Source organism: Ahaetulla prasina, chromosome 1 (assembly GCF_028640845.1).
Source record: "Ahaetulla prasina isolate Xishuangbanna chromosome 1, ASM2864084v1, whole genome shotgun sequence".
NCBI lineage: Eukaryota > Metazoa > Chordata > Lepidosauria > Squamata > Colubridae > Ahaetulla > Ahaetulla prasina.
The window spans coordinates 100764348-100788781 of NC_080539.1; the positions used below are offsets into that span (position 1 = coordinate 100764348).

The following is a 24434-nucleotide window of genomic DNA, read 5'->3' on the forward strand; positions in this document are numbered from 1 at the left end:
CTAGCTCAGCTGCTGTGCGCATGCGCGCGCTGGCCAGCTGATTTCCGGGTTTTCCGGGCCCACCGGAAGTTGGGAAATGGGCCGTTTCTGGCCTCCGGAGGGCCTTGTGGGGTGGAGGAGGCTATTTTCGCCCTCCCCAGGCTCAAAGAAAGCCTCTGGAGCCTGGGGAGGGCAAAAAATGGGCCTACTGGGCCCACCAGTAACCTTTTTGCTGTCGCATGCCAAATGCGAGGGGAAGCATGGGGTGGGGGGTGTCACGTGTGCATTGCATAGGGGGTGGGGGGCATTGAATTATGGGTGTGGCATGCCCATGCATGACCCCCCCCCACGGCCCCCACGCTTTTGGCACGTGACGGCACAAAGGTTAGCCATCACTGCCCTATAACACTACACTCCTATATTTTACCCAAAGAACTTATAAAAATCAATGAATAACAAAAATATCAAAGATCCATAAAAGCACCTAGCAAAACAAATCCTGTTAGGTTGTGGGATAATTACGTTGTCATTTTCTCTGCTCTTGCCACTGGCAGCCATGAAGAGGAAGCAAGCTTGAGAAAATGTCATAGCATAATAATATTAGATCCCACTTTTGTTATTGTTACAGAACATAGTTGGGGGGGTTTCCTTTAACATCTGTCTCCAAAATTATACAAACTTGCAAACTAACATCCGTCTTTGTCTTTTGAACTCTTTTTTTTTTTTTTTTTTTTGCAGGCAGCTGGATCTTCTGGAAGAGGTTGTGTGGAACTCTGCTTTAGTAGATGAGCAAATAAATCTCTGTGGTTCATTCTTCATCTGAACCTTTGTTAACCATGAATAACCTTCAGATGTCCCACCATGTCTTGACAGATGTAAACTAAACTGTTCAGAGACATTTCCTGCCATGAACAGAACTGCTTGACAATTACTTTTTAGCATAGAACTACAAGAGATCTGATGCCTGTAGTACGACTATGTGGAAAGTTTTCACAGAGGAAGAGACGTCTGTGAAGTTAGAACAGCTGTGGAAAAATGGGAGCACCTGAACTTTAAAAAGCACAGCACTGGATACACTTCATGTGCCTGTACAGCTTTCAAGTGAACTAGTACCTAAGACCTTTGGTGACAAAATGGACTCTGGAGATATAGCTGTAGGGCAAAATGCTACCTCAAGAACCGGAGAAGCAGCAAAAGTATCAAGCAGATGGAGGCAGGAGCATTCAGCTAATGTGAAGATGGGTAGCCTGGACGGTCAGGCACAAATTGATCCAGAACACATGGGAAGCCCTGCGTCATCTCAGCTTTTTAGTTCTGGGAAAGGGGTGTCACCGAGCAATGCAACCCAACAAATCACAGACAAGCAATACCCTCAGCAGCTTCCAAGTCCGTACGCCTGTCCACACTCGCTTTCATTTCCACAGCCATCGTTACCACAAGGTTTCTTGCACAATCTGAAGCCGCGACAGAGTCTGGAAAGCCACAAATGGCAATTTTCTGGCCCTCTTCAGCCAGTTGCCTCCGAGGACTTGTTTCCTTTTCACGTGCATGGCCATAGTGGAAGTTTCTCCAGAAAGAAAGTGTCCAATCTTAACCCTGCTTATAGCCAGTACTCTCAGAAATGTATAGAGCAATCCTCAGAAGACGGTTATAAGAAAGAACATAAACCCAAAAAGCCTGGCAAATACATTTGCCCTTATTGTAGCAGGGCTTGTGCCAAACCTAGTGTACTTAAAAAACATATAAGGTCCCATACGGGGGAACGACCCTACCCTTGTGTCCCTTGCGGTTTTTCATTTAAGACAAAAAGCAATTTATACAAGCACAGGAAATCCCATGCCCATGCAATCAAAGCAGGACTAGTCCCTTTCACAGAATCTGCTGTATCTAAGTTGGACCTAGACAGCAGTTTCATTGATGTGGAAGCAGAGATACATTCAGATGGGGAGCAGAGTACAGATACAGATGAAGAGACGTCGTTACTCGTTGAAAGTTCTGACAAACTGAGCCCAGTTCCGCAGATTCCATTGGACATTGCAAGCAGAAGCAGCTTTCATGCATCCCTAGAAGAATCCTTGGGAGGCCCAATGAAAGTCCCTATTTTAATTATTCCCAGAAGCGGGGTGCCCTTGCCATGTGAAAGCTCCCTGCATGTTGGGACTGACAATCTGCAGAATCCATTAATTACTAAGTCTGATGACTCTCACACAGTTAAGCAACGTCTTGCCTTGAGACTGTCTGAGAAGAAAGGACAAGATTCTGACCAGTCATTAAATCTACTGAGCCCGCATAGCAAAGGAAGCACTGACTCTGGTTATTTTTCACGCTCGGAAAGTGCAGAGCAACAGATAAGCCCACCAAATACCAATGTGAAATCTTACGAAGAAATCATCTTTGGGAAATTCTATAGGATCAATCAAAGGACTGCACAACCATTAGCGACAGCCAATCAAGATTGTAATTCAATGGGTAGAAAAGGCAAGATGGAGCCACTACCTCTTATAAACCCTAGATTAGACATTAGCTTGTCTGAAGAGCGAATGTCTCCAAATAATGAAGCACTAATGGACTCTGGCAACATGAGCACTATGAAAAATAGCCAGGTCTTTGACGACGGCAGTTCAGAATCCAAACAGTTGCAAATTATTACATCATCCATCAAAAATGAAGCAAGCTTTTATCCAGGAAGTCATTTGGGTGATGCATCTCTGCTCCTAGAACCTTCAGCAGATACAAATCCACTGATTAGAAGCAACTCCATGCCCACATCATCTGCAACTAACTTGAATGTTCCATCATCTTTAAGAGGAAGCCATTCATTTGATGAGAGAATGACAGGTTCAGATGATGTGTTTTATCCTGAAACTATAGGAATACCCCATCAACGAATGTTAATAAGACAAGCAGCCTTTGAACTTCCTTCATTGCAGGAAGGACACTCTGATTCAGAGTATCATGGACGAATGGGGAAGAACATCATGGTTGCTTCCATTAGATCACCCGTAGGAGAAAAAGGGCCAGGCATGAGAGAAAAGAAATTGCCAGCAGGGGAGAGACATATTTATGAGGGTGAGTCTTCTGGAAAGCACTATAGAAAGTGGGAAGACTATGGGATTCTGAAGCAAAGCTTCAGTGGGTCAAAACAAAGTGGAGAATTCTATACTGAATCGCCTACACAGTTACAGGCAATGTCTTCCACATATGGCATTGTGTTTGAAAATCGAAAGCGTAGGATCCAAAAGAGTGTTGGAGATGAGGAAGACACGCCATCATTATGCAGTGGGGTTAGTAGCAATTCCATGACTGGTGATTTTGACCCAAAATTGCAAACCCAGGATGGACCAAGGAGTGGATATGCCATACAAAGCCATGAGAGTGCTGCTCATTGCCATTCAGAGCGGTTTGAGGTGTGTAGACCCCATTTACAATCATGCAGTCCAACCACTAGTTTAGAAGAATGCTCTTCAGCTGCCGATCAAGAAAAAGCCGCAGAATCTCTGAGCAGAAAAGGAAATGTAATTTCTGTGATTCAGCACACAAATTCCTTGAGCCGGCCAAATTCATTCGAAAGATCTGAATCTACAGAGCTTGTTACTTGCCAGCAGGAGAAAAGCTATTTGACATCTGAAAGTTTTGAAAGTGAGGTTGCGGAATTCCCAATGAGCCCAGAGAGAGTCCAGCAAATAGAAAACGCCGATGTTGCTAGCAAACAGCCTTCCTCGCTGCAGCCTTTTCAGACCTACATGCAACCGAGACTGGTTCGTCAGCATAATATACAGGTCCCTGAAATCCGTGTCACCGAGGAGCCAGATAAACCTGAAAAAGAGAGGGAGGTCCCAGTGAAAGAGCAAGAAAAGCCCCCGGAAGAATTCCAGTGGCCGCAAAGGAGTGAAACCTTGTCCCAGCTCCCAGCTGAAAAGCTACCGCCCAAGAAGAAACGCTTGCGTCTTGCTGACATGGAACATTCCTCTGGAGAGTCCAGCTTTGAATCCACGGGAACTAGCCTTTCTCGCAGCCCTAGCCAAGAGAGTAACCTGTCTCACAGTTCGAGTTTTTCAATGTCTTTTGAGCGAGAGGACAGTATCAGGTTCATAACGTCGACCAAACAGGACGAATTGGTCAAGCAGCCTGAATTTTTGACTGTCCCAGCTGGTGCTTACTCTCTTTCTGTCCCTGGACATCACCAACAGAAAGAAATGAGGCGCTGCTCATCAGAACAGATGCCCTGTCCTTACCCTGCTGAAATCCCTGAGATACGGAGCAAATCTTTCGATTATGGGAATCTGTCTCATGCTTCTGCAGCAGGAGCACCTCCAGTGGCTTTGTCTCCAGTGAGAGAAAGGAAGAAATGCTTTTTAGTTCGCCAGGCTTCTTTCAGCGGCTCCCCAGAGATTTCCCAGGCCGATTCAAGCATGGAACAAACTATAAAGCAAGAGCAAACAGAACATGGACATGCCGGCCTTCGGTCTTCCCAAACTCCTTGGTCTCATTCCTCCTTTTCTCTTCCTTCAGATGACTCCAGGAAGCAAGCTACTGGTTCTTGTCCTCCACGAAGCACTAGTTTATCGCCACTTTCCCACCTCTCGGTCCCCCAAGCACCTTATATTCTAAGCAAATATCCAGCAGAACAACAGCATCTATTTGCACTGCAAGAAAAAGTTCCCTTTTTTCCTATCCACAGTACTATATTGCAGTTCCCCTACCCATCTGTCTGCATGGTTCACTTGCCATCTCAGCCCTTGTGGCCTTCAGAAATTTCACAGACCCCCTTTCCACATCACTTTGTACAGCAGCTTCAAAAATCTTATTCGAAGCAACCTTTCCCAATTGAAAGCCACCCAGGTTGCCACTTGGAATATGCTCAAGAACATATTCGAAAGAAACCTGATTATGTATGTACTAAAGAGCAACCTTACCAGCGTTACTCAGGAACATCTGGGCAGTATTCTAAAAATGCACTTGCAACTTACCAGCCAGATTGTAGCATTAAATCAACCGATACCTCTTCTCAACAGCAGCTACAGGTGAATTTTGAAACCCAGAATATTGAACCTGTTCAGTCATTACCGGGCACCGTTGTTCCTGTTAGACTCCAGACCCATGTGCCGTCCTATGGTAGTGTTATGTACACAAGCATTTCCCAGATTCTTGCTCAAAGCAGTAGCCCTGCTATCGTCATCTGCAAAGTAGATGAGACTCTTTCTCAAAGGACATTAGCAACAAGCTCATCCATGCACGGAATAGGGTTTAACATAGCACAGATGTTAAACCAACATGGAGGGCTAGAAAAATATCCCTTGTGGAAAGTACCACAGACTCTGTCACTTAACTTAGACTCTTCTATCCCATTATGTTTGACCTCCAGTTCAGACACTGCCTCTACTCTAGGTGGAAACAAGCGTATGCTTTCACCAGCAAGTAGCTTGGAGCTCTTTATGGAAACCAAACAGCAAAAGAGAGTCAAAGATGAAAAAATGTATGGACAGATTGTTGAGGAGCTAAGTGCTGTAGAGCTCACTAGTTCAGATATAAAGAAAAATTTTCCGAGACCACAAAAGCCCCAGCTGGTTAGGCAGAGTTGTACCACTGAGTCAAAAGAAAGGGGGCAGTCTCCTTTGCTCTGTTCTCCATTATCGTCATCATCTCAAGATTTGCCAGGTAGCAAACCATCTCCCGCTGAGTCTTCTCCATTAAACAAGGAGAAGCTTTCTAGTTTTGATTCTGCTTCACCTGGGCAAAAGTCTAGTGGCACTTCTGAAGGCAGGGAATCCCCAGAAGAACTGGATGTGGATGAAACATCCTCAGATATGTGCCTAAGCCCACAGAGGTCTTTGATATCTTCAGGAGAAAGTCCAATGGAAGACCAATCCAAACCACAAAAATTGCCATTTGGTATGCTGGTACAAATGGCATCTCAACCAAGTGGGAAAGCAGTGACCTCAACAATTCTCCTGACAGATCTTGCTGACATCCAGCACATTTTGAGATTCCCTAGTTTGCGTACTACCACAACTGTGAGCTGGTGTTTCTTAAACTACACAAAACCCAGTTTTATTCAACAAGCAACCCTAAAATCATCCGTTTATGCTTCATGGTGCATTAGTTCTTGTAACCCAAACCCATCGGGACTGAGTACAAAGATTACCCTTGCACTCCTACGCTCCAAGCAGAAAAGCAGCACAGAAATCTATACACTGTCTCCAATGCATAGGCCTGGAATGGGAAAGCTGACATCATCAAGTACATGGAAGGAGTTTGCTCAGGTAATCAGCCAATTCTTAAAGATCTATGGGTTTTAGTGAGATTTTCTATTATATAGAAAAGTGCAGTGCATGAGAGACATTTCAGCATAATGTTTCTGGAGTAGTTTTCCAACATATTAATGAGTTTGTTGCTTCATTCTAAGAGGACTTTTCAAATCTATGAGTAAGAGTTAGGAGGAAAAGTAGCATCATGATTATGGATTGTTTCTGAAAAACCTTGTGGGGATTTAACATTTTCCAATTATATTTTCAAAGGAAATGATTCCAAAGTTTCTATTTTAGAAGAAGAAATCGCATCATCACTAACTGGCTATAAAACATAAATATAAAATGTTAATTTCAAGAGTTTCATAATATGTCAGTTGTTGCATTTTCTGCATCTTTCAACACTGATATAAATTTTCAGAATGCAAAATGTATTGAATTCTCATAAGTATAACACAATCTGAAATAGTATGTAGTAAGTAGTAAGGGGTGGCCTTACTACTTTATTTTTAAGTGGGGTTATTTTTTTTGGCACTCGAGTAGCATCAGATAAAATCAATAATTAAACTACACTGTTGGAATTATGCATTGTTGCATATCTGTGCTTTCATTTTCATTTTCTTACTGGGCTAAAGAAAATGGAATTAATATTGGATTTGGATCATAGAGATCCAGGTTCAGGGATTAAAACTTTCATTGAGTGACTTTGAATCAGTCAACCTCTGCCTAATCTAACTAATGAGATAATTGGGAAATTTAAATAATGGAAACCACCACATAAACTGTCAGGAAGAAAGGAGGATAGAAAGTCAATACTGTAGCTAAAGAATAAATAAAGCAAGCTTAAAATAAAACAACATAAAGGTTTCTCTCCAAACTTAAAATGGGAAGGTGAATCTGCATAGCCATGGTGTGGCAATCTAACAATTTACAGGAAGATAAGATGTGGGGGTGGGGGTGGGGAAACAGGGCATTGAGTTTTATTTGTCGTTGGTTTTAACCTGGTAGCAGTGCTATGTGGATACACATTTTTTTTTAATTTACATTTATATCCCGCCCTTCTCCGAAGACTCAGGGCGGCTTACATTGTGTAAGGCAATAGTCTCATTCTATTTGTATATTTACAAAGTCAACTTATTGCCCCCCCCCTCAACAATCTGGGTTCTCATTTTACCTACCTTATAAAGGATGGAATGCTGAGTCAACCTTGGGCCTGGTGGGACTCGAACCTGCAGTAATTGCAAGCAGCTGTGTTTTAATAACAGGCTATCTTACAGCCTGAGCCACCCACGGCCCATCCCTGCCTCACAAAAAACTGTATGGACCCTAACATCGCCTGGGGTTTTTCAACTCATATAAAGTCTATTCTACTTGTAATTGAAGTACTTGTTTCTGTCCCAGGAGATTGTGGATTTATTTATTTATTTAGCAATGAATAAATTCCTAATACATTGGGTTGGGGAGATCAAAGGTAGTTGGTCATAGTTTGTTGCCACATCACTACCTTTTGAACTATAGGCAGAGAAACTAGTGTGTCTTAACCACACCACCCCTGATGGGCTGGATGGCTTTGAGGAGACCATTATGACTTGAAATGCCAGTGGTCATCAATTGACTGATTTTGATCGTCTAGTAAGTCTTATTTATCTTTACTTTTTATGTATAACTGGCAACATAATATGTTTACAATATACTGAGGCATTTTTAAAAATTTCTTCTGCCTACCTCTTTTATTCCTTGGAAAATCAAAAGACCTAGTTAATTGGCTTCCCGAGTTTTCAGTAAGATGTAAGACCTAACTGTGACTTACCTTAATGTGGCACAACGCAGTTATTCTGTTTATGTATGTAAAGTTTATTCTACGCTTCAAACATTTTCAACCTAGTGACGTTTTCCCCTGCTTTTCTTTTTACAGATGAAACAGGAGCCATTTTTTGTATTTGGCAGCAAGTTTGAAAAGAAAGTCGCGGGGAATGTTAGCAAAGAACGAATTAAAGGAGACAGCCACGGTGATAAAGATATTGTAACCAAACAAACTGAGCCAATGAGAATTAAAATTTTTGAAGGCGGGTAAGAACAGAAAAATGAAATTGTTGTTTGTTTTGTGTTACTTTTAAAGACAAGAGCTAAAGTATTGTTCTGGGTGCTCATGCTTTTGTGACGAAAACTCAGAGTATAATCGGTTATGCAAATTGATGCCAGAATTGATCAGAAGTTAAACAGGGCCCCAATTTGAACCTCATGAAAACCCTGTACAGACTATTTTGAAATCATGTAGAAAAAAGAACAAGGAATATATAATCCATGGAACTTGAAAAAAAAATAAAAAACTGACATTTACTTAATATTGTATGACCTTACACACTTCATAAAACCTCATGGTACATTGGAAACCTCTGAAGTATCTTCAGGGTTTGTTTTTAATATTTATAAAATGGGTATTCTGAAAGAATGACATGAAAGTCCCCTTGGGATCATGCAACTAATGATGGAGCTCTTTGCAATATAAGGGTTTTTTATAAGGCTATTACTATTCATTCAGTGTGATTTCAACTGCATTTGCCTAATCTTCTGAAGCTGGTCATTGACTGAAGAAAGGACAAAGTCCTCTGAACACTACTGATAGGTAGTAATGTCATAATTTAACTTCTTGTGCCAGATGAATAAAAAGGACAATGTAAAAGGACATGGGCATCTGCCTGAATTCGTCCAAAGAAGTCCCAGACAGGGGAAGGGATAGACTTGAATTAAATCTTTCTTCTTTTGGGCCAGTCACTTTTGTTCAACTTAGAAAGAAGACAGTGGCAAAAATCCCTTCTGAAAAATGTGGCCAGGAAAACTGATGGATTTCTCCATGCAATCACCGGGGCTCAAAATTGATTTGAAGGCCCATATTAATTAATTTAAATATTAAGAAAGAAGGCAACAAATCAGAATTAGCTAATGTGAATGTTCTCCTTTGCATTAGAGAAAAGATATTGGCAAAGAAAGAGTCTATTGAGAGAGCTTTTCCAAATAATCTTGAGCTGTATAATTTGGGATGAAATATGGATTTTTTGGTAAGTTGTAGTCTATGACCAGTGCTTCAGTACTCACAGAGTTCTTTGGAAGCCAATTGAGTTCAGATATTGCATAGATTAAACCACAGAATTTAAAGTCTGAATTTATCGCAGTCGTCCATAGGATCAGAGGACTTTTGAAATAATTTAAGCCAATATTTTAATCAAATGAGTAGCATGCAACAGGTCTGTTGAAATCAAGGCAGATGTAGGAAACTCATCAGTTTAATAAGCTTAGTAGATTATCTTCTGGATCCTGCATATCAGGAGCAGCTCAGTGGTAGAAATAGAATAAGATAACAGAATACATACAGCATGTGTAAAACCAGAGGCTGAAGGACTGTAAGAGAGATGGACAATAAGGTATCACTAATTTATGTAACAATTACAAACAGACAAGGCACAAACACCTGTCTGTTCAAAGAATTATACACATCAGTATGACAGCAACATTTAATTTAGATCTTGGTCTTCCAAAAGGAAGATTCTTCACTGCCCAAATCAGATAACATATATACATACATACATACATACATACATACATACATACATACATACATGCATACATATATATAAAACCAAACCAAACTAAACTAAGCCATAATCATTTGCAACATGACAACAGAAGAAAGATCACATTTTAGCAGTGATAAGGTTAAAAAAAAAAGGTAACACCCCACTACAGGGACATATGATAGCTTGCCTTGTGAGGAATTGTCTACTTGACAGTGTTTCAAGAGGATGATGAATTAGACTAGATGGAGCCAACAGAGCTCTTAGCTGAAAGGCCTTTTTGGATCATGGCCAGACATGACCTGTATGTCATTTTCATCACTCTTTGTTAGTAAAATTAAAATGTCTTAAGCTAAAGAGAAAAATTAGCTTTGCAGAAGAGCAGAATAGAAATACTCCGCTTTGCCAGTCTTGTTCATTATGTGTCCATTCTAAAATTTAGCAAATTCAACAATGTTTTCAATAATGCAATCTTTTTTCTCTGGTTAAAGATGGTCATCCTGCTTTAAGGGAAATGGGGATGTACAAAATTGTAGTGAAAGTCATTCACGTGGTCTCCCATAATGAGATAACTATTGGCAACGTAGACATCCTTTTAGAACCAATTCTTTGGCTGCCTTCAGAAACGGGAAAAAAATGGGATCAGTGCGGCTTTTCTAGACAGGAATAATAAATGCATGTACTTTTATTACCTATCAATTGTCATGATTTTCCTGGGATCTCCCAAGTTTTCAGAATGGGGTCCTTTTAGAAAGTCTTGCCCTGGAAACATCACAGATCCCAAACACCATCAGCAATAAATTTACTTGTAGAGCCTGTTTTGTTTTTCTTTCCTCCTAGGGATTCTTGGCCCTAACTTTATCAGTGAGTGATTTAGCATCCTCTTGATAAAAATGTTACTCCTCCCCCCCCCCCACATTAAGAGCGAAGGAACTTGACAATAGCAAAAAGATGAAATCGCCACCAGCAGCCATTTACGGCTGGGTGTTCATTTTGACTCCAGGATCTGGCTTTTACTTAAATGATGGCTGGAAGCAAAGCAAAGAGGGATTTGTGGGCAAGTCTTAACTATTTTGAGGAAATGAGCCGCGGTGGCGCAGTGGTTAGAGTGCAGTACTGCAGGCTACTTCTGCTGATCACTGGCTGCCAGCAGTTTGGCAGATCGAATCTCACCAGGCTCAAGGTTGACTCAGCCTTCCATCCTTCTGAGGTTGGTAAAATGAGGACCCAGATTTGTTGGGGGCAATAGGCTGACTCTGTAAACCTCTTAGAGAGGGCTGTAAAGCACTGTGAAGCAGTATATAAGTCTAAGTGCCATTGCTATTGCTAAATAAAGGCATTCTGGTCTCCCCTCCCTCCCCTAGAAGCTGCTGCAAAAAACTCTGTCTAGTTGTCTCTTCTCTTGTTTGATTCTGTTCCTGAAGGGTGCAAGCTTACAACTCTCTTACATGGGAATAAGTCTCACTGAAATCAGCTGAACTCACATTCTGCATTGGAATGTATAGGATTGCATTGTGCAGTTGGGAATATGTAAATGGCAATTTATGCAAGCCTTCTTTAGGCAAAATGTATGCTGCTGTAAATGGTTTTATGGTATATTGAAAGGGGAAATGCCTGGAAGGATAAATTCTTCCATGGCAAAGTTATTCTTTGCTTCTCTTTAAGAAGACTGAAAGGTAGTCTGGAGCTGGCATATAGAGGTATGATATATGCCATTGATGTCCTTGCTGATTTTGGAAATTTATTTTTATTTATTATTTATTTATTTTGTCACAACATCATACAAAAAGATTATATAGTATATAAACATATATATGAGTAAATGTTAGGAGGTATAAGCATATATATATATATAGGAAGAAGAAAAGAAAAACAATAGGACAGGAACGGTAGGCACGTTTGTGCGCTTATGCACTCCCCTTATGGTCCTCTTAGGAATGGGGTGAGGTCAATAGTAGAAGGTTTTTGGTTAAAGTTTTTAGGATTATGGGAAGAGACCACAGAGTCAGGTAAAGTATTCCAAGCACTGATGATTCTGTTACAGAAGTCATATTTTCTGCAATCTAGATTAGAAATGTCTTCTTATCTACTATGTCTTTATTTACTCTTACCTTTGGTCCAGTCGGAGTTAGCCTATGATCTTCAAAATCTTTCCCAGAACTGGGTATGAAAGGTTCTCTTTCCCTGATATAAATACCAAATAAACATAAAGAAATCATTGTTTGGATATCTTATTTTGCTGATCTGTAGGAGAAAATCCCTTTGGAATTTTGAGAGGGGGGATATATGTGATTGAGGGGATCTTGTGCTGTGTTAGGCATGTCAAAATAACTATGGCTCATTTTCTGATCTGGAAATGCTGGACGTTTTAAATATTATATCTTTAATGAGGAGTATGCATTGAAAAAGCAAAACAATTTCATTTAGGCAGTTCACACATCTGCACATTTTGTATCTGTGCAGCAGTTCTGGCTCAGCAGGAAAAAAAGGTCACTGAGCAAATGTCTATGTCTGTAAGAAGATGCGTACAGTGAACATTGGTCAAATATGTGGTCACAGTCAACAAGATACTGACATATGAAAGAATTCCCTTGGTTTTGTGTGTGTGTGGGGGGGGAGGGAAGATAGCCTTCAGTGGACCACCTGATTTGTTTTTTTTGCAAGGAACAGTGCTATGTGTTACATCAAATGCTTCTGAATATAAAATAGTATGAACATAACACAGATTTGCTCATAGTCCTGGTCTGCAAATGCACAAATGCATGGAAACTATCTAGAATTTCCTATGGAAAAATAATTTTATAGTGTCGCAGTAGGGCCTAAGCTTAAAAATATTGACAGGATTGCTAGCTTTTTTAAAAACAGTGGGAGGGGAGAAAATTCATTGCCCAGGTTCCTCTAAATAGGTGTTCCTGTTCAGACACAACTCTATGTGTGTGTGTGTGTGCGGGTGCACACACACGCCTTTGAGTCATTGTTAACTCCTGGCAAGTACCTGGATTGCTTCCTGCAGTTTTCTTTACATTATTTATGGATGTGGTTTGCCATTGTTTTCTTCCTAGGGCTAAGACAGAGTGTCTGGCCCAAAATCACCTAGTTGGGTTTGAGCCTTAGTAAGATCTAGATCTCATAATCTCCTCATTTCTCACCTGGTACCTGAAGGAGTGCCTTAGCTCTCATAGTAAATTGTTAAGCCATGTTTCTGCCTTGAAAAGCAACATTTTGCAGTACTTCAATGAAATACAACCTTTGTCAATAAAAATGGCCGGCTAGGTGTTTCCTATTTCATTCTGAGTTTCTTTTTGCAGATATAAATCAAATGAGGATTACGTGTATGTTAGGGGACGTGGACGTGGAAAGTATATTTGTGAAGAATGTGGAATCCGTTGCAAGAAACCCAGCATGCTGAAAAAGCATATCCGGACTCACACTGATGTACGGCCTTATATATGCAAGCTGTGTAATTTTGCCTTCAAAACAAAAGGTACCCAATCAGTTTTATTTTATTTGTGTATTTGCTGGGCTGATGACGAAATGTCCTCCTCTTGCTCTGATTTCCATCCTTCAAAGTGTAAGAAAAGTTTTCTTAGATTGGATAACCATTTGTCTGAAGTGGTGTAGGGTTTCCTGCCTAGCAGAGGGTTGGGCTAGAAGACCTCCAAGGTCCCTTCCAACTCTGTTATTCTATTCTATTCTAAACCAAGGGAGCTTTTATTTCTCTCAAGGGGCTGGCCAGATCCCCCTTGCCAACCAGCCTGATCTCAGGAGCCCACAGTAGTTGTCATCTTTTATTTTTGAAAACGAGCCTTCGTGGAATGCACCACTCCTATTTGAATAAGAGTTTTGAGGTTTGATGTGTTTGTCAGGAAGAAAGCCACTCTGTGTAACTACATTAAGTCTATCTGCCTGCAGAGGAAATGTAGCGGGCATAAAATTTCCTAGGCAATTATTATTTTTCTGCTGAAAATGTTGTGGTGCAAATATCAGTTGCATCAAGAGGTTGTACATTTGCAGCAGCACGTTGCAGAAATGGAACATTATCTGTGCCAAGTGGAGAATTCCTAAGCTGCCTTTATGATGGGTCAGTTTCACAATTATTAATAATGCACCATCCCACAGACTCCGGGTGGGCTCCTCCCTCCATGCTGACATGAATTATGGATAGAGATTGACTAGCACATGTACATGGGTACTCACTGCCACAGGGGAGGAGAAGCAGATTCCGTTTACCATCTCTGCAATCAAGTGATGGCCGCAGTTGCCAGAACTGTTGTCTTTAATCGATCCCTCCCTTCTTAAAGAAAATAATGCCAATTGCCTAATTTATAATGCTAGACCCATCAACTTACCTTCCCTACCGGTTCAGAAGTACACGCGATGTGCGCGCTTCATGTGCATGCTAGGACCCTCTGCACATGCACAAACCCTTCTGCGCATGCTCAGAGGGTAAAAAACAGGTTACTTCCTGGTTTTAATGATGACTAGGCGGGTGGGTGGGCGGAGCCTTGCATCGCCATCACTACCGGTTCTTCAAACCACCGGCCACCATCACTACCGGTTCAGTCAAACCGGTCTGAACCGGTAGCATTTCACCCCGCATTGGTGATTTATTCCTGTTCCTAATGACAGTGGGAAAATATTTACTCTCTATATATAGCAATAGCACTTAAACTTATATACCGCTTTACAGTGCTTTACACTCCTCTCTAAGTGGTTTTACAGAGTCAGCATATTGCCCCCAATATGGGTCCTCATTTTACCCACCTCGGAAGGATAGAAGGCTTGAGCCTGGTGAGATTTGAACTGCCAAATTGCAGGCAGCCGGCAGTCAGCAGAAGTAGCCTGCAGTACTACAGTCTAACCATTGCACCACCGTGGCTCATGTACAGAGGAGGAAAAATTTGCTTAATTTTGCAGTATTAATACATAGTTCAACCTCTCAGCAGCATTTGATATTATAGGTCAACCTTTCCAGGGGCATATCTGGTATATCTCAGATGTGCTGAGATACTGGGGAGTTGTAATCCAACACATCTGGCGGTCATCAGGCTGCAAAAATCTCCTGTAAAAGCTGATACTTTTGCATGCTTAAAGTGTTACATTGAGACTTAATAGTGTGAAGAATCAGCAAATATCTGTAGGGAGGATAACACAATTAACAGAACTATTTATGAACTCATTTTTTTCCAAATGTATCTGATTGTTAATTATATTTCGATAAGAACTTGCAGCCTGTTGTAAAAGTTAGTCTAGTTGCACCTCAAGGACTTGCAAATTTATTCTGGAGTAAGTTTTCATGTACTTGTGTGTAAGGAAGTGGAACTGAATTTATTTATTTATTTATTTATTTATTTGTTCGCACTTTTATACCGCCCTATCTCCCTAGGGACTCAGGGCGGTTTACAGCCAAGTAAAACATATATATATATACAGAATAAAACAACAATTTAAAAAACTTATTAAATAGGCCAAATCTTTAAAATAGAAATATAAATAATAAAACCCCATTAAAACCAGATTTAAAATTTTAAAAATTCTAGTCCAGTCCTGCGCAAATAAATAGATGTGTCTTAAGCTCGCGGCGGAAGGTTCGAAGGTCAGGAAGTTGACGAAGTCCTGGGGGAAGCTCATTCCAGAGGGTGGGAGCCCCCACAGAAAAGGCCCTTCCCCTGGGTGTCGCCAGTCGGCACTGCCTAGCCGACGGCACCCTGAGGAGTCCCTCTCTGTGAGAGCGCACGGGTCGGTGAGAAGCAATCGGTGGCAGCAGACGGTCCCGTAAGTAGCCCGGCCCTATGCCATGGAGCGCTTTAAAGATAATTACCAGAACCTTGAAGCGCACCCGGAAGGCCACAGGCAGCCAGTGCAGTCTGTGCAGGAGAGGTGTTACATGGGAGCCACGAGGGGCTCCCTCTATCACCTGCGCAGCCGCGTTCTAAACTACCTGGAATCTCCGGGTGCTCCTCAAGGGGAGCCCCATGTAGAGAGCATTGCAGTAATCCAGACGAGATGTCACGAGAGCATGAGTGACCGTGCATAGGGCATCCCGGTCTAGAAATTTCTATAAAATCCTCTTCGTCTACAACCCCATTAGCTTGTCCCATAGTGATTCATCGTTGAACCTGCTTTCTGGTTATCTCAGTTCTGTGGAATTAATCCCCTGCTTTGTTCAGGAGCCAAACTTCTTTGGTAGACTCTACAAACGCCGTTTTTTAAAATAGGCTTTTTGGGTGCTGGATTTGCTTGAGCCATATAGTTATCACCCTTAAAGTCATATAGGTCTCAGGGCCAGGCTATTTGAAGAAGTGCCCTGTTATATCTATCCAGATTAAGGAGGGCTATCTGGTGGAACCACAAAAAAAGGCCTTCTCAGGAGATAGTCCTTCTTTATGGAACTTTATTTTCTTGAGGTAAGATTGATTCATCTGTTGCTCTTCCAAAAGGCCCTAAAAATGTGGTTTGGTCAGCAGGCCTGGGAAACACAAAAGGAGATTCAGGTGGTGCTGCCCTGTGGGTGGAGATGAAAGGTGATTTTTTTTTCTTAAGGGTTTTTATTATAAGGTAGATTTTTTTTTAATGTTGCAAGCTGCCCAGAGTCAGCTATTTATTTATTTATTTATTTATTTATTTATTTAATCATATTTATATACCGCCCTATCTCCCAAGGGACTCAGGGCGGTTTACAGGCACTAAAAACAGATAAATACAATATAAATACAATATAAAACATTTAAAAAACTTATTCTAAAGCCCGTCCAATTAAAAATAGAAATAAAACCCAATTTAAAACCCAAAATTTAAAATTTAAAATGTCGCCAAGACCACCCTCGAGCGTCTCACCCGCATCACCGCAATCTTGGTCCAGACCATCCCGAAGCTGAACGATTTTATCGTATAGATAACCGTTAAACTCCTCAGCCCGTCCCTGCAACGGGTCATCCCGCTCCCCCTGATGAAGGAGGGAGCGAGTCACCCGAAACAGGGCGGCCGGGCGGTTATCTGCCGATGCAATGAGGGAGGAGGCGTAGCTACGCCGCTTCCTCAATGCCACTAGGTAAGTCCTAGTATAGGACTTCACTAGTGTCCGATCAGCTTCCGAACGGCCAGACCTCCAGGAACTCTCTAGGCGCCTTCTCCGCGCTCATCCCCTCAGCTCCTCGGAGAACCAAGGAGCCGGTTGGGCCCTGCGCCGGGTCAGAGGCCGCAAAGGCACGACCCGGTCTAAGGCCCCGCCGCGCCCGCTCCCAGGCCGCAACAAGTTCCTCGGCCGAGCTGTGAGCCAGACCTCAGGAAATGGCCCAAGCTCCGTCCGAACCCATCCGGTCCATCAGGCGCCTGGGACGGAACCAACGATCGGCTCCGCCTCCCGCGGTGGTGAATGGCGGTCAGAAAGTCCAGGCGAAGAAGAGAGTGATCTGACCATGACAAAGGTTCAGTGACTATTTCCTTTAAGTCCAGATCTCTCAACCACTGACCAGAGAGAAAAATCAGGTCCAGAGTGCCACCCCCAATGTGAGTAGGGCCATCAATTACCTGGGTCAGGTCCAAGGCCGTCATGGAAGCCATGAACTCCCGAGCCGCTGTCGATGACGGGCCGGAAGATGGCAAGTTAAAGTCCCCCATGACTAAAAGTCTGGGGGTCTCAACTGCCACCCCGGCCAGCACCTCCAGGAGCTCGGGCAGGGCAGCTGTCACGTAGCAAGGAGCCAGGTACGCGATCAGCAAACCCATCTGACACCTATGACCCCATCTCACAAAGAGGGATTCGCACCCGGCAATCTGAGGCACAGTGGTCTCCCTCGGCTCTAGACTCTCTCTAATCACAACCGCCACCCCACCACCCCTACCCTGGGCCCTCGGTTGATGGAATGCACGGAAACCCGGCGGGCACATCTCCACGAGGGGCACACCCCCTTCCGTGCCCAACCAGGTCTCCATACCCAGCTATGGGTAAGTTGTAAAAATATATACATTTGTTTAATAAATAGATAATAAATAAATGCATCTAGTTTTAATATGTCTAACCATAAACTCTGAGAGACTTTTTATAAACTTAATAAATAAAGTAATCCACAAGGTTAAACGATAATACCTGTGTTAGCCTCAAAAATGCCAAACAATTCTTTGCTGGCTATAGTTTGGAAGTATTTGTTTATTTATTATTCAGTTTATATAGCTGCCTGTCTCACTTTCCTGACTTTGGGTGGCTTATAATTAAGTAATTTAGACATGAGAGGCTTGCAAATGGGAAAACACCTTGTGAAGTTTCTGCCAAGTATTCATGTCCTTCTTGTTCATTGCATTCAGGGTCAGAGGTCATAGCAGCAGCTGTTTCTTTTTTTTCTCCTTTGACTAATTTTTTTATAGTGCCGTCATTTCTTTCTAAAAATACTCTCCTACAAGATGTCATATAATAGTGATGGGAGTGCTGTAGATTCTGGACAATTTTAGGGAGGGCCTGTGCAGGTGTAAACTTCAGTTGTAGGAATCTGGAAGGATTTTGACTTTCCTAGATCCTTTGAAGCCACATTTAATACTTCCCTTCTTCTCCCCTAACCATGTTGAAATAGAGATCGTAGAGGAGCAAAAGTGCAAGAGGTTTTCCTTGCCTTGATGAGGAGCTGTGGTTGGCAGGACTCCTTTTTCACCCATTAAAAGGGAGCTCCAAAATATCCTACCTGAGACCACATTATATGATAGTCCAAGTATGCACACCTGGTCAGTCCTAGATTAATCATTTGTTTCCTCCTCTTTTCAAGCTGGGAGGAAGAATAGTTATGTCAGATGGTAGAATTGGCCTGACATCTTCCATTTTTTAGAATAGAATAGAATAGAATAGAATAGAATAGAATAGAATTCTTTATTGGCCAAGTGTGATTGGACACACAAGGAATTTGTCTTTGGTGCATATGCTCTCAGTGTACATAAGAAAACAAGATACATTCATAAAGAATCATAAGGTACAGCACTTAATGATAGTCATAAGGTACAAATAAGCAATCAGGAAACAATATCAATATAAATCGTAAGGATACAAGCAACAAAGTTACAGTCATTGCAGTCATAAGTGGGAGGAGATGGGTGATAGGAACAGTGAGAAGACTAATGCAGCCTTAGTGAATAGTTTGACAGTGTTGAGGAAATTTTTTGTTTAGCAGAGTGATGGCATTTGGGAAAAAATTGTTCTTGTGTCTAGTTGTTCTGATGTGCAGTGCTCTATAGCGTGGTTTTGAGGGTATGAGTTTGAACAATTTATGTCCAGGATGCAAGGAGTCTGTAAATATTTTCACAGCCCTCTTTTTGACTCATGGAGTATACAGGTCCTCAATGGAAGGCAGGTTGGTAGCAATTGTTTTTTCTGCAGTTCTAACTATCGTCTGAAGTCTGTGTCTGTCTTGTTGGGTTGCAGAACTGAACCAGACATAGTTTTTCCTCTCAGTGACAGCCTTAATTAATGTTTCATTCAGACAATTGAAATGCCTATCCTTTTCCAGCATTTGGTGGTAGTGATCGTGGTGATGCATTATTAACAATAAAAATAGGGAATGAAAATAAAATTCAGATTCAGTAATCCTGAGTATTACAGCTTGGCTGTTAAGAAAGAAGAGACAAAGAAACACATTAACTTCTATAAAATCATTCTTGCTGAAATGACATTTGTATAAATTGAATATGTTTTATCTCTCTGTGTCCAGTTCACTAATTCTATTTCTAGGAAAAGATGGGAAACCTCTCTTCATAAGAGTCAGTATGGATTCTAGACTGATGCCAACTTGTCTGGTTTACCTTTGTGTTTTCCATAGGGAATCTGACAAAGCATATGAAGTCAAAAGCGCACATGAAAAAATGCTTGGAACTGGGGGTATCAATGACATCAGTGGATGACACAGAAACGGAAGAAGCAGGTATATGATTGTTAAGAATTTGAAGTTTTCCTCTTTTTTTAAAATTTATTTTTATTGTACTTTTTCTTTTTTACATATCTCTACATTTTACGTATTTAACAGATCTGTGACATTATTCATACAACTAGAATCAATATTCGATACGTTTTCCCCTTTATCAGCATTAAAGCATTGAAAATAATGTTGGCTTATTGGTCTGAAGCTTATCGAATTTAAAGATTATCGTTGTGTCTTCTCCCCATCTCACTCTTATCCCAACCCACTCAGGTCTACAACTTTTCTAGCACACAATGTTCTTACAGGCTGACATATTTCAAAAGGGTGTATATTTTTTTGGCACCACGCATTGGTATTAAAGTTTGCCTCACTTTGCATAAGTTATCTGAGCATCTCAGCTCTGAGTGTCTTTAGCAGAAGAAAAATATTAGCTTAGGCATACCTTAGTGGTATAATACACTTTTTAAAAGCATATTACTGGATAGCTACACTAATACAACTCTGCATAGATATAACCCCAATTAACTTTATCCCTTGAAGTGGGTATATAGTTATTAAATCAAGTATTTGCGGGTCATATGAATGATCGGATGTCATGAAATCTTGGTTGTACTCTGTATTTATACAATTTTGCAAATAGTTTCAGAGAGGCATGGAAATTAAAAAGGTTTATGTATTTGATGGTGCAGAAAAACATCCAAAGTAGATTTTTTAACCCGTGTATTATTGAAAAGCATCTGTCTGTATCATAGTGTAGGCACAATCAAATAGCTTTATAGGCAAAAAAGATCTGCAGTCAAGTTCATTTTTGTGTCCCTGCATATGATGTTTTGATTTGTTACATTTATTTCAGAAAATATGGAAGATAACCACCAAGAAATTGAGAAGAACAACATGACTGGCACATCAACTGACCATCAGTTCTCTGATGCTGAAGAGTCTGATGGAGAAGATGGAGAAGACAATGATGAGGATGATGAAGATGAGGATGATTTTGATGATGCTCTTGGAGACTCCACACCCAAGACGAGATCTCGAAGCACTAGTCCCCAGCCACCCCGATTTTCATCATTATCTGTGAATACTGCTACCACATCTTATGGGGGATCTCCTGAGAGTGCTGTAGGACATTCCTCCTTGATAAGTTACTTGGTCACTTTACCTAGCATTCAGGTCACTCACCTCTTATCAACAAGTGATTCTTGTGATGATTCGCCAATGACAGAATATCAAAGGTTTTTCCAGAATAAAAGTACAGATTCAGAACCTGACAAAGACAGACTTGACATACCTAGCTGCATGGATGAAGATTATATGATTTCCTTGGAGTCCAACTCATCTCCTAGAGATCTTTCATCATCCAGCCAACAGTCATCCCCTGGGTATGATTCCTCACCATACAGAGATAACTCACCAAAGAGATATTTAATACCCAAAGGAGATCTGTCACCTAGAAGGCATCTATCACCAAGAAGAGAGATTTCACCTATCAGACATATTTCACCCAGAAAGGAAGCTGTCCTAAGAAGAGAGTTATCACCACGCAGAGATGTCTCCCCAAGACGGCATCTGTCACCACGGAGGCCGATGTCTCCTGGGAAGGACGCATCTTCTCGAAGAGAAATGTCTCCACGAAGAGAAAGGCGATATATGGCTTCAATTAGAGCAGCATCACCCCGAAGAGGCTTATACCATAATCCATCGTTGCCCTTGGGCCAGTATATGCAACCTGAATCACTTCCCCTGGGACATTCGGTAAGTTGAAAATAATGTAGAAACTGGCCACCTGAAATGGTTATCTACAAAATAAAATTTAAAAAAAAACATTTTAACATTCTTTCTACTATTATGTCAATTGGATTCTGAGTTAATGGAAACCGGACTCTCAGGATTGGCTTAATTGCTAGGATATTGGTTTTGGTCAACAGACAAATCCTTGTATCTTGATGTTAATCAGAGAGACATGAGGCCCATAAACACTCATTTTTTGCCCAGGTTGTTTGTTTTTTATTTGCTTCTTCCCTGTTCCTACAATTTCCTGTTCCATGTCCCAAATCCTTCCTTATCTACTAGTTCCTGTATGGCTTTTTGGAAGCTTTGATGGAAAAGAGAAGAAATTTATTTACACTGCTGTCTTTTCATTCATCTTTCTTCTATCTTTTTAAATAAAGAATTTTTTTCTTTACATGGATGGAAACTGTAGAACAGAAGTGAAGCAACCTTTGCTTCACATTTGGGACCCCAAATGTGTCATGTAATTAATCTTCTTGTGGAAACCTCTGACAAGAATCACAGAGAGTTAGCATTGGGGAGGGAATAGAGCCCCAAAGAACTCCGTAAAGCAAGAGAAATAAGCTGGAATTCCCCCCTCCGTTATCAACTCTAGCAGCCCATAGAGGAACCAACAGAACTGTTTCACCTTCGCGCTCCTCTCTCCCACCTCCTAAGCCAGTCCAGAAACATGGCATCAAAAAATGCTGAGAGTTTAACGAGGGCCAGAATAGATGCACCAACTCTGATCCCACCGAAAATAATCAGCAAGTGATATAGGTGCAGTCTCAATACTCAGGTCTAAAACCCAACAGAAAAGGGTCTAGATCAGGGCTGCCAAACTTGTGGGCCATGGGCTGGATGCGTCACATGCTGGCCATGCCCACGCCTGTTTTAGAGAAGGGGAGAAAAGTCACGATACGTCACATGACGCTGCGAGTTTGACACCCCTAGTCTAGATAATATATTTCCTCCTGTCCCTCGGGAGGTGCAAACCAATCTCCTTTTCAACAACCTTCCCTAAAAAGGAAGAAACGTATACAGCCCATAGATCTGGTGACGGTTTCTTGAAGAAGTGATAAACCACCCCTTCCTTAAGAGCAGGATCATTTATTTCCTGAAAGATGAATTTACCACTGCTTGGATCCAACCACATGTCTCCCAGGATGGTTTGACTGGCTAGAAGAGATTTGGATCTAATATAGAGCTGGAATACATATGGAAATAATATCTTTATATGGCCAGCTGAAGTTTTAGAAAATAGTGTGCAGGTTTTCAAATATGAAAGTCCTTTGCTTCTTAAGGATAATTTTCACATTGTGTCAGAGGTGAATCTAGTGGTCTCTGATCCACACTATCTTCATTTTTGCTTGGTTCCACCTACTATATATCACAGATATTTTATTTCATTAAAGCTCTGTGGCAATTCTCCAAATGTTATAACAACAGTGGTTAACTGTCCCGAAATTAGGATGTATTAGATAGAAATAGTAAGTTCAAATACTGACATGAATAATTGCATTACATTAAAAAAAAAACTATCTATGTTTTTAGATAAAAATGATTAGATGTATGAATAATTGCCCTGTGTGGTGTCATGCCGGTCAGCATGTATTTTTAGAACAAGCATTCTTAGTTTTTTTAATTTATTTATACGTAAACCTAAATTCAAACGTACCTTCCCCCACAAAAGTTGACAGAAAATAAATTAAAACAGACAAAAGTTATGAGAATGCACTGCTTGTCATATTTGGGTTGCCAACTGTAGCTGCAAACAATCCTGCCACCTCCCCTACACCCGTAACAAATGTTTGTGTATATCCTTGTCCAACCCTCCTTCCCGAAGAAGCATCCAAAAAGGAGGAGAAAGTAACTAGGATGGAAATGGGGCAAGAGTTAAAGTACAGTAGCATTGGAAAGGGTGGAAGGAATTAGTAGATGGAAGACGTAAATAGAGGAGAAAGAAAGGAAAGAGAAATTCCCTAGACTTAAGAAAAAGGGTTAAAATTCAGCAGGCAAAGCAGTGGCTAAACTTCAGTGATGTCACTTTTGCAGCACTGAGACCTAGAATTTTTTTTAATTTGAGATATTTATTTACCAGATCTACTCCACTCTTGTTTTACTGCAAGGAAGGATTACTCAGGATCTATAATCTATCTAAGGTAGAAGGAGTGAACCTGTTGCCTTCCAATATCTAGAACACCAAACTCTTTTCATCAATTGCTCAATGATGTACAAGCTATTATTATGTACAAGCTTTGTTACAAGCAATTATTAGGTAGTTTTGACATTGTGTCAGAGGTGAATCTAGTGGTCTCTGATCCACACTATCTTCATTTTTGCTTGGTTCCACCTACTATATATCAGAGATATTTTATTTCATTAAAGCTCTGTGGCAATTCTCCAAATGTTATAACAGTGGTTAACTGTCCCGAAATTAGGATGTATTAGATAGAAATAGTAAGTTCAAATACTGACATGAATAATTGCATTACATTAAAAAAAAACTATGTTTTTAGATAAAAATGATTAGATGTATGAATAATTGCCCTGTGTGGTGTCATGCCGGTCAGCATGTATTTTTAGAACAAGCATTCTTAGTTTTTTTAATTTATTTATACGTAAACCTAAATTCAAACGTACCTTCCCCCACAAAAGTTGACAGAAAATAAATTAAAACAGACAAAAGTTATGAGAATGCACTGCTTGTCATATTTGGGTTGCCAACTGTAGCTGCAAACAATCCTGCCACCTCCCCTACACCCGTAACAAATGTTTGTGTATATCCTTGTCCAACCCTCCTTCCCGTAGAAGCATCCAAAAAGGAGGAGAAAGTAACTAGGATGGAAATGGGGCAAGAGTTAAAGTACAGTAGCATTGGAAAGGGTGGAAGGAATTAGTAGATGGAAGACGTAAATAGAGGAGAAAGAAAGGAAAGAGAAACTCCCTAGACTTAAGAAAAAGGG

The 24434-nt window shown here is 41.1% G+C and overlaps 1 protein-coding gene across 3 annotated transcripts in view; it reads left to right on the forward strand.

The window, feature by feature from the left end:
- The window catches only part of HIVEP2 (HIVEP zinc finger 2), a 176341-nt gene that overhangs the window by 147662 nt on the left and 4245 nt on the right, over positions 1-24434 (forward strand). For all 3 annotated transcript variants that reach the window (XM_058170521.1, XM_058170527.1, XM_058170512.1), the window contains 5 exons: positions 718-6242; positions 8143-8297; positions 13108-13283; positions 19600-19701; positions 20552-21453. In XM_058170521.1, coding sequence (XP_058026504.1) covers positions 1113-6242; positions 8143-8297; positions 13108-13283; positions 19600-19701; positions 20552-21453 — 6465 coding nt within the window. In that variant the 5' untranslated portion in view covers positions 718-1112. The remainder of the gene's footprint in view (positions 1-717; positions 6243-8142; positions 8298-13107; positions 13284-19599; positions 19702-20551; positions 21454-24434) is intronic.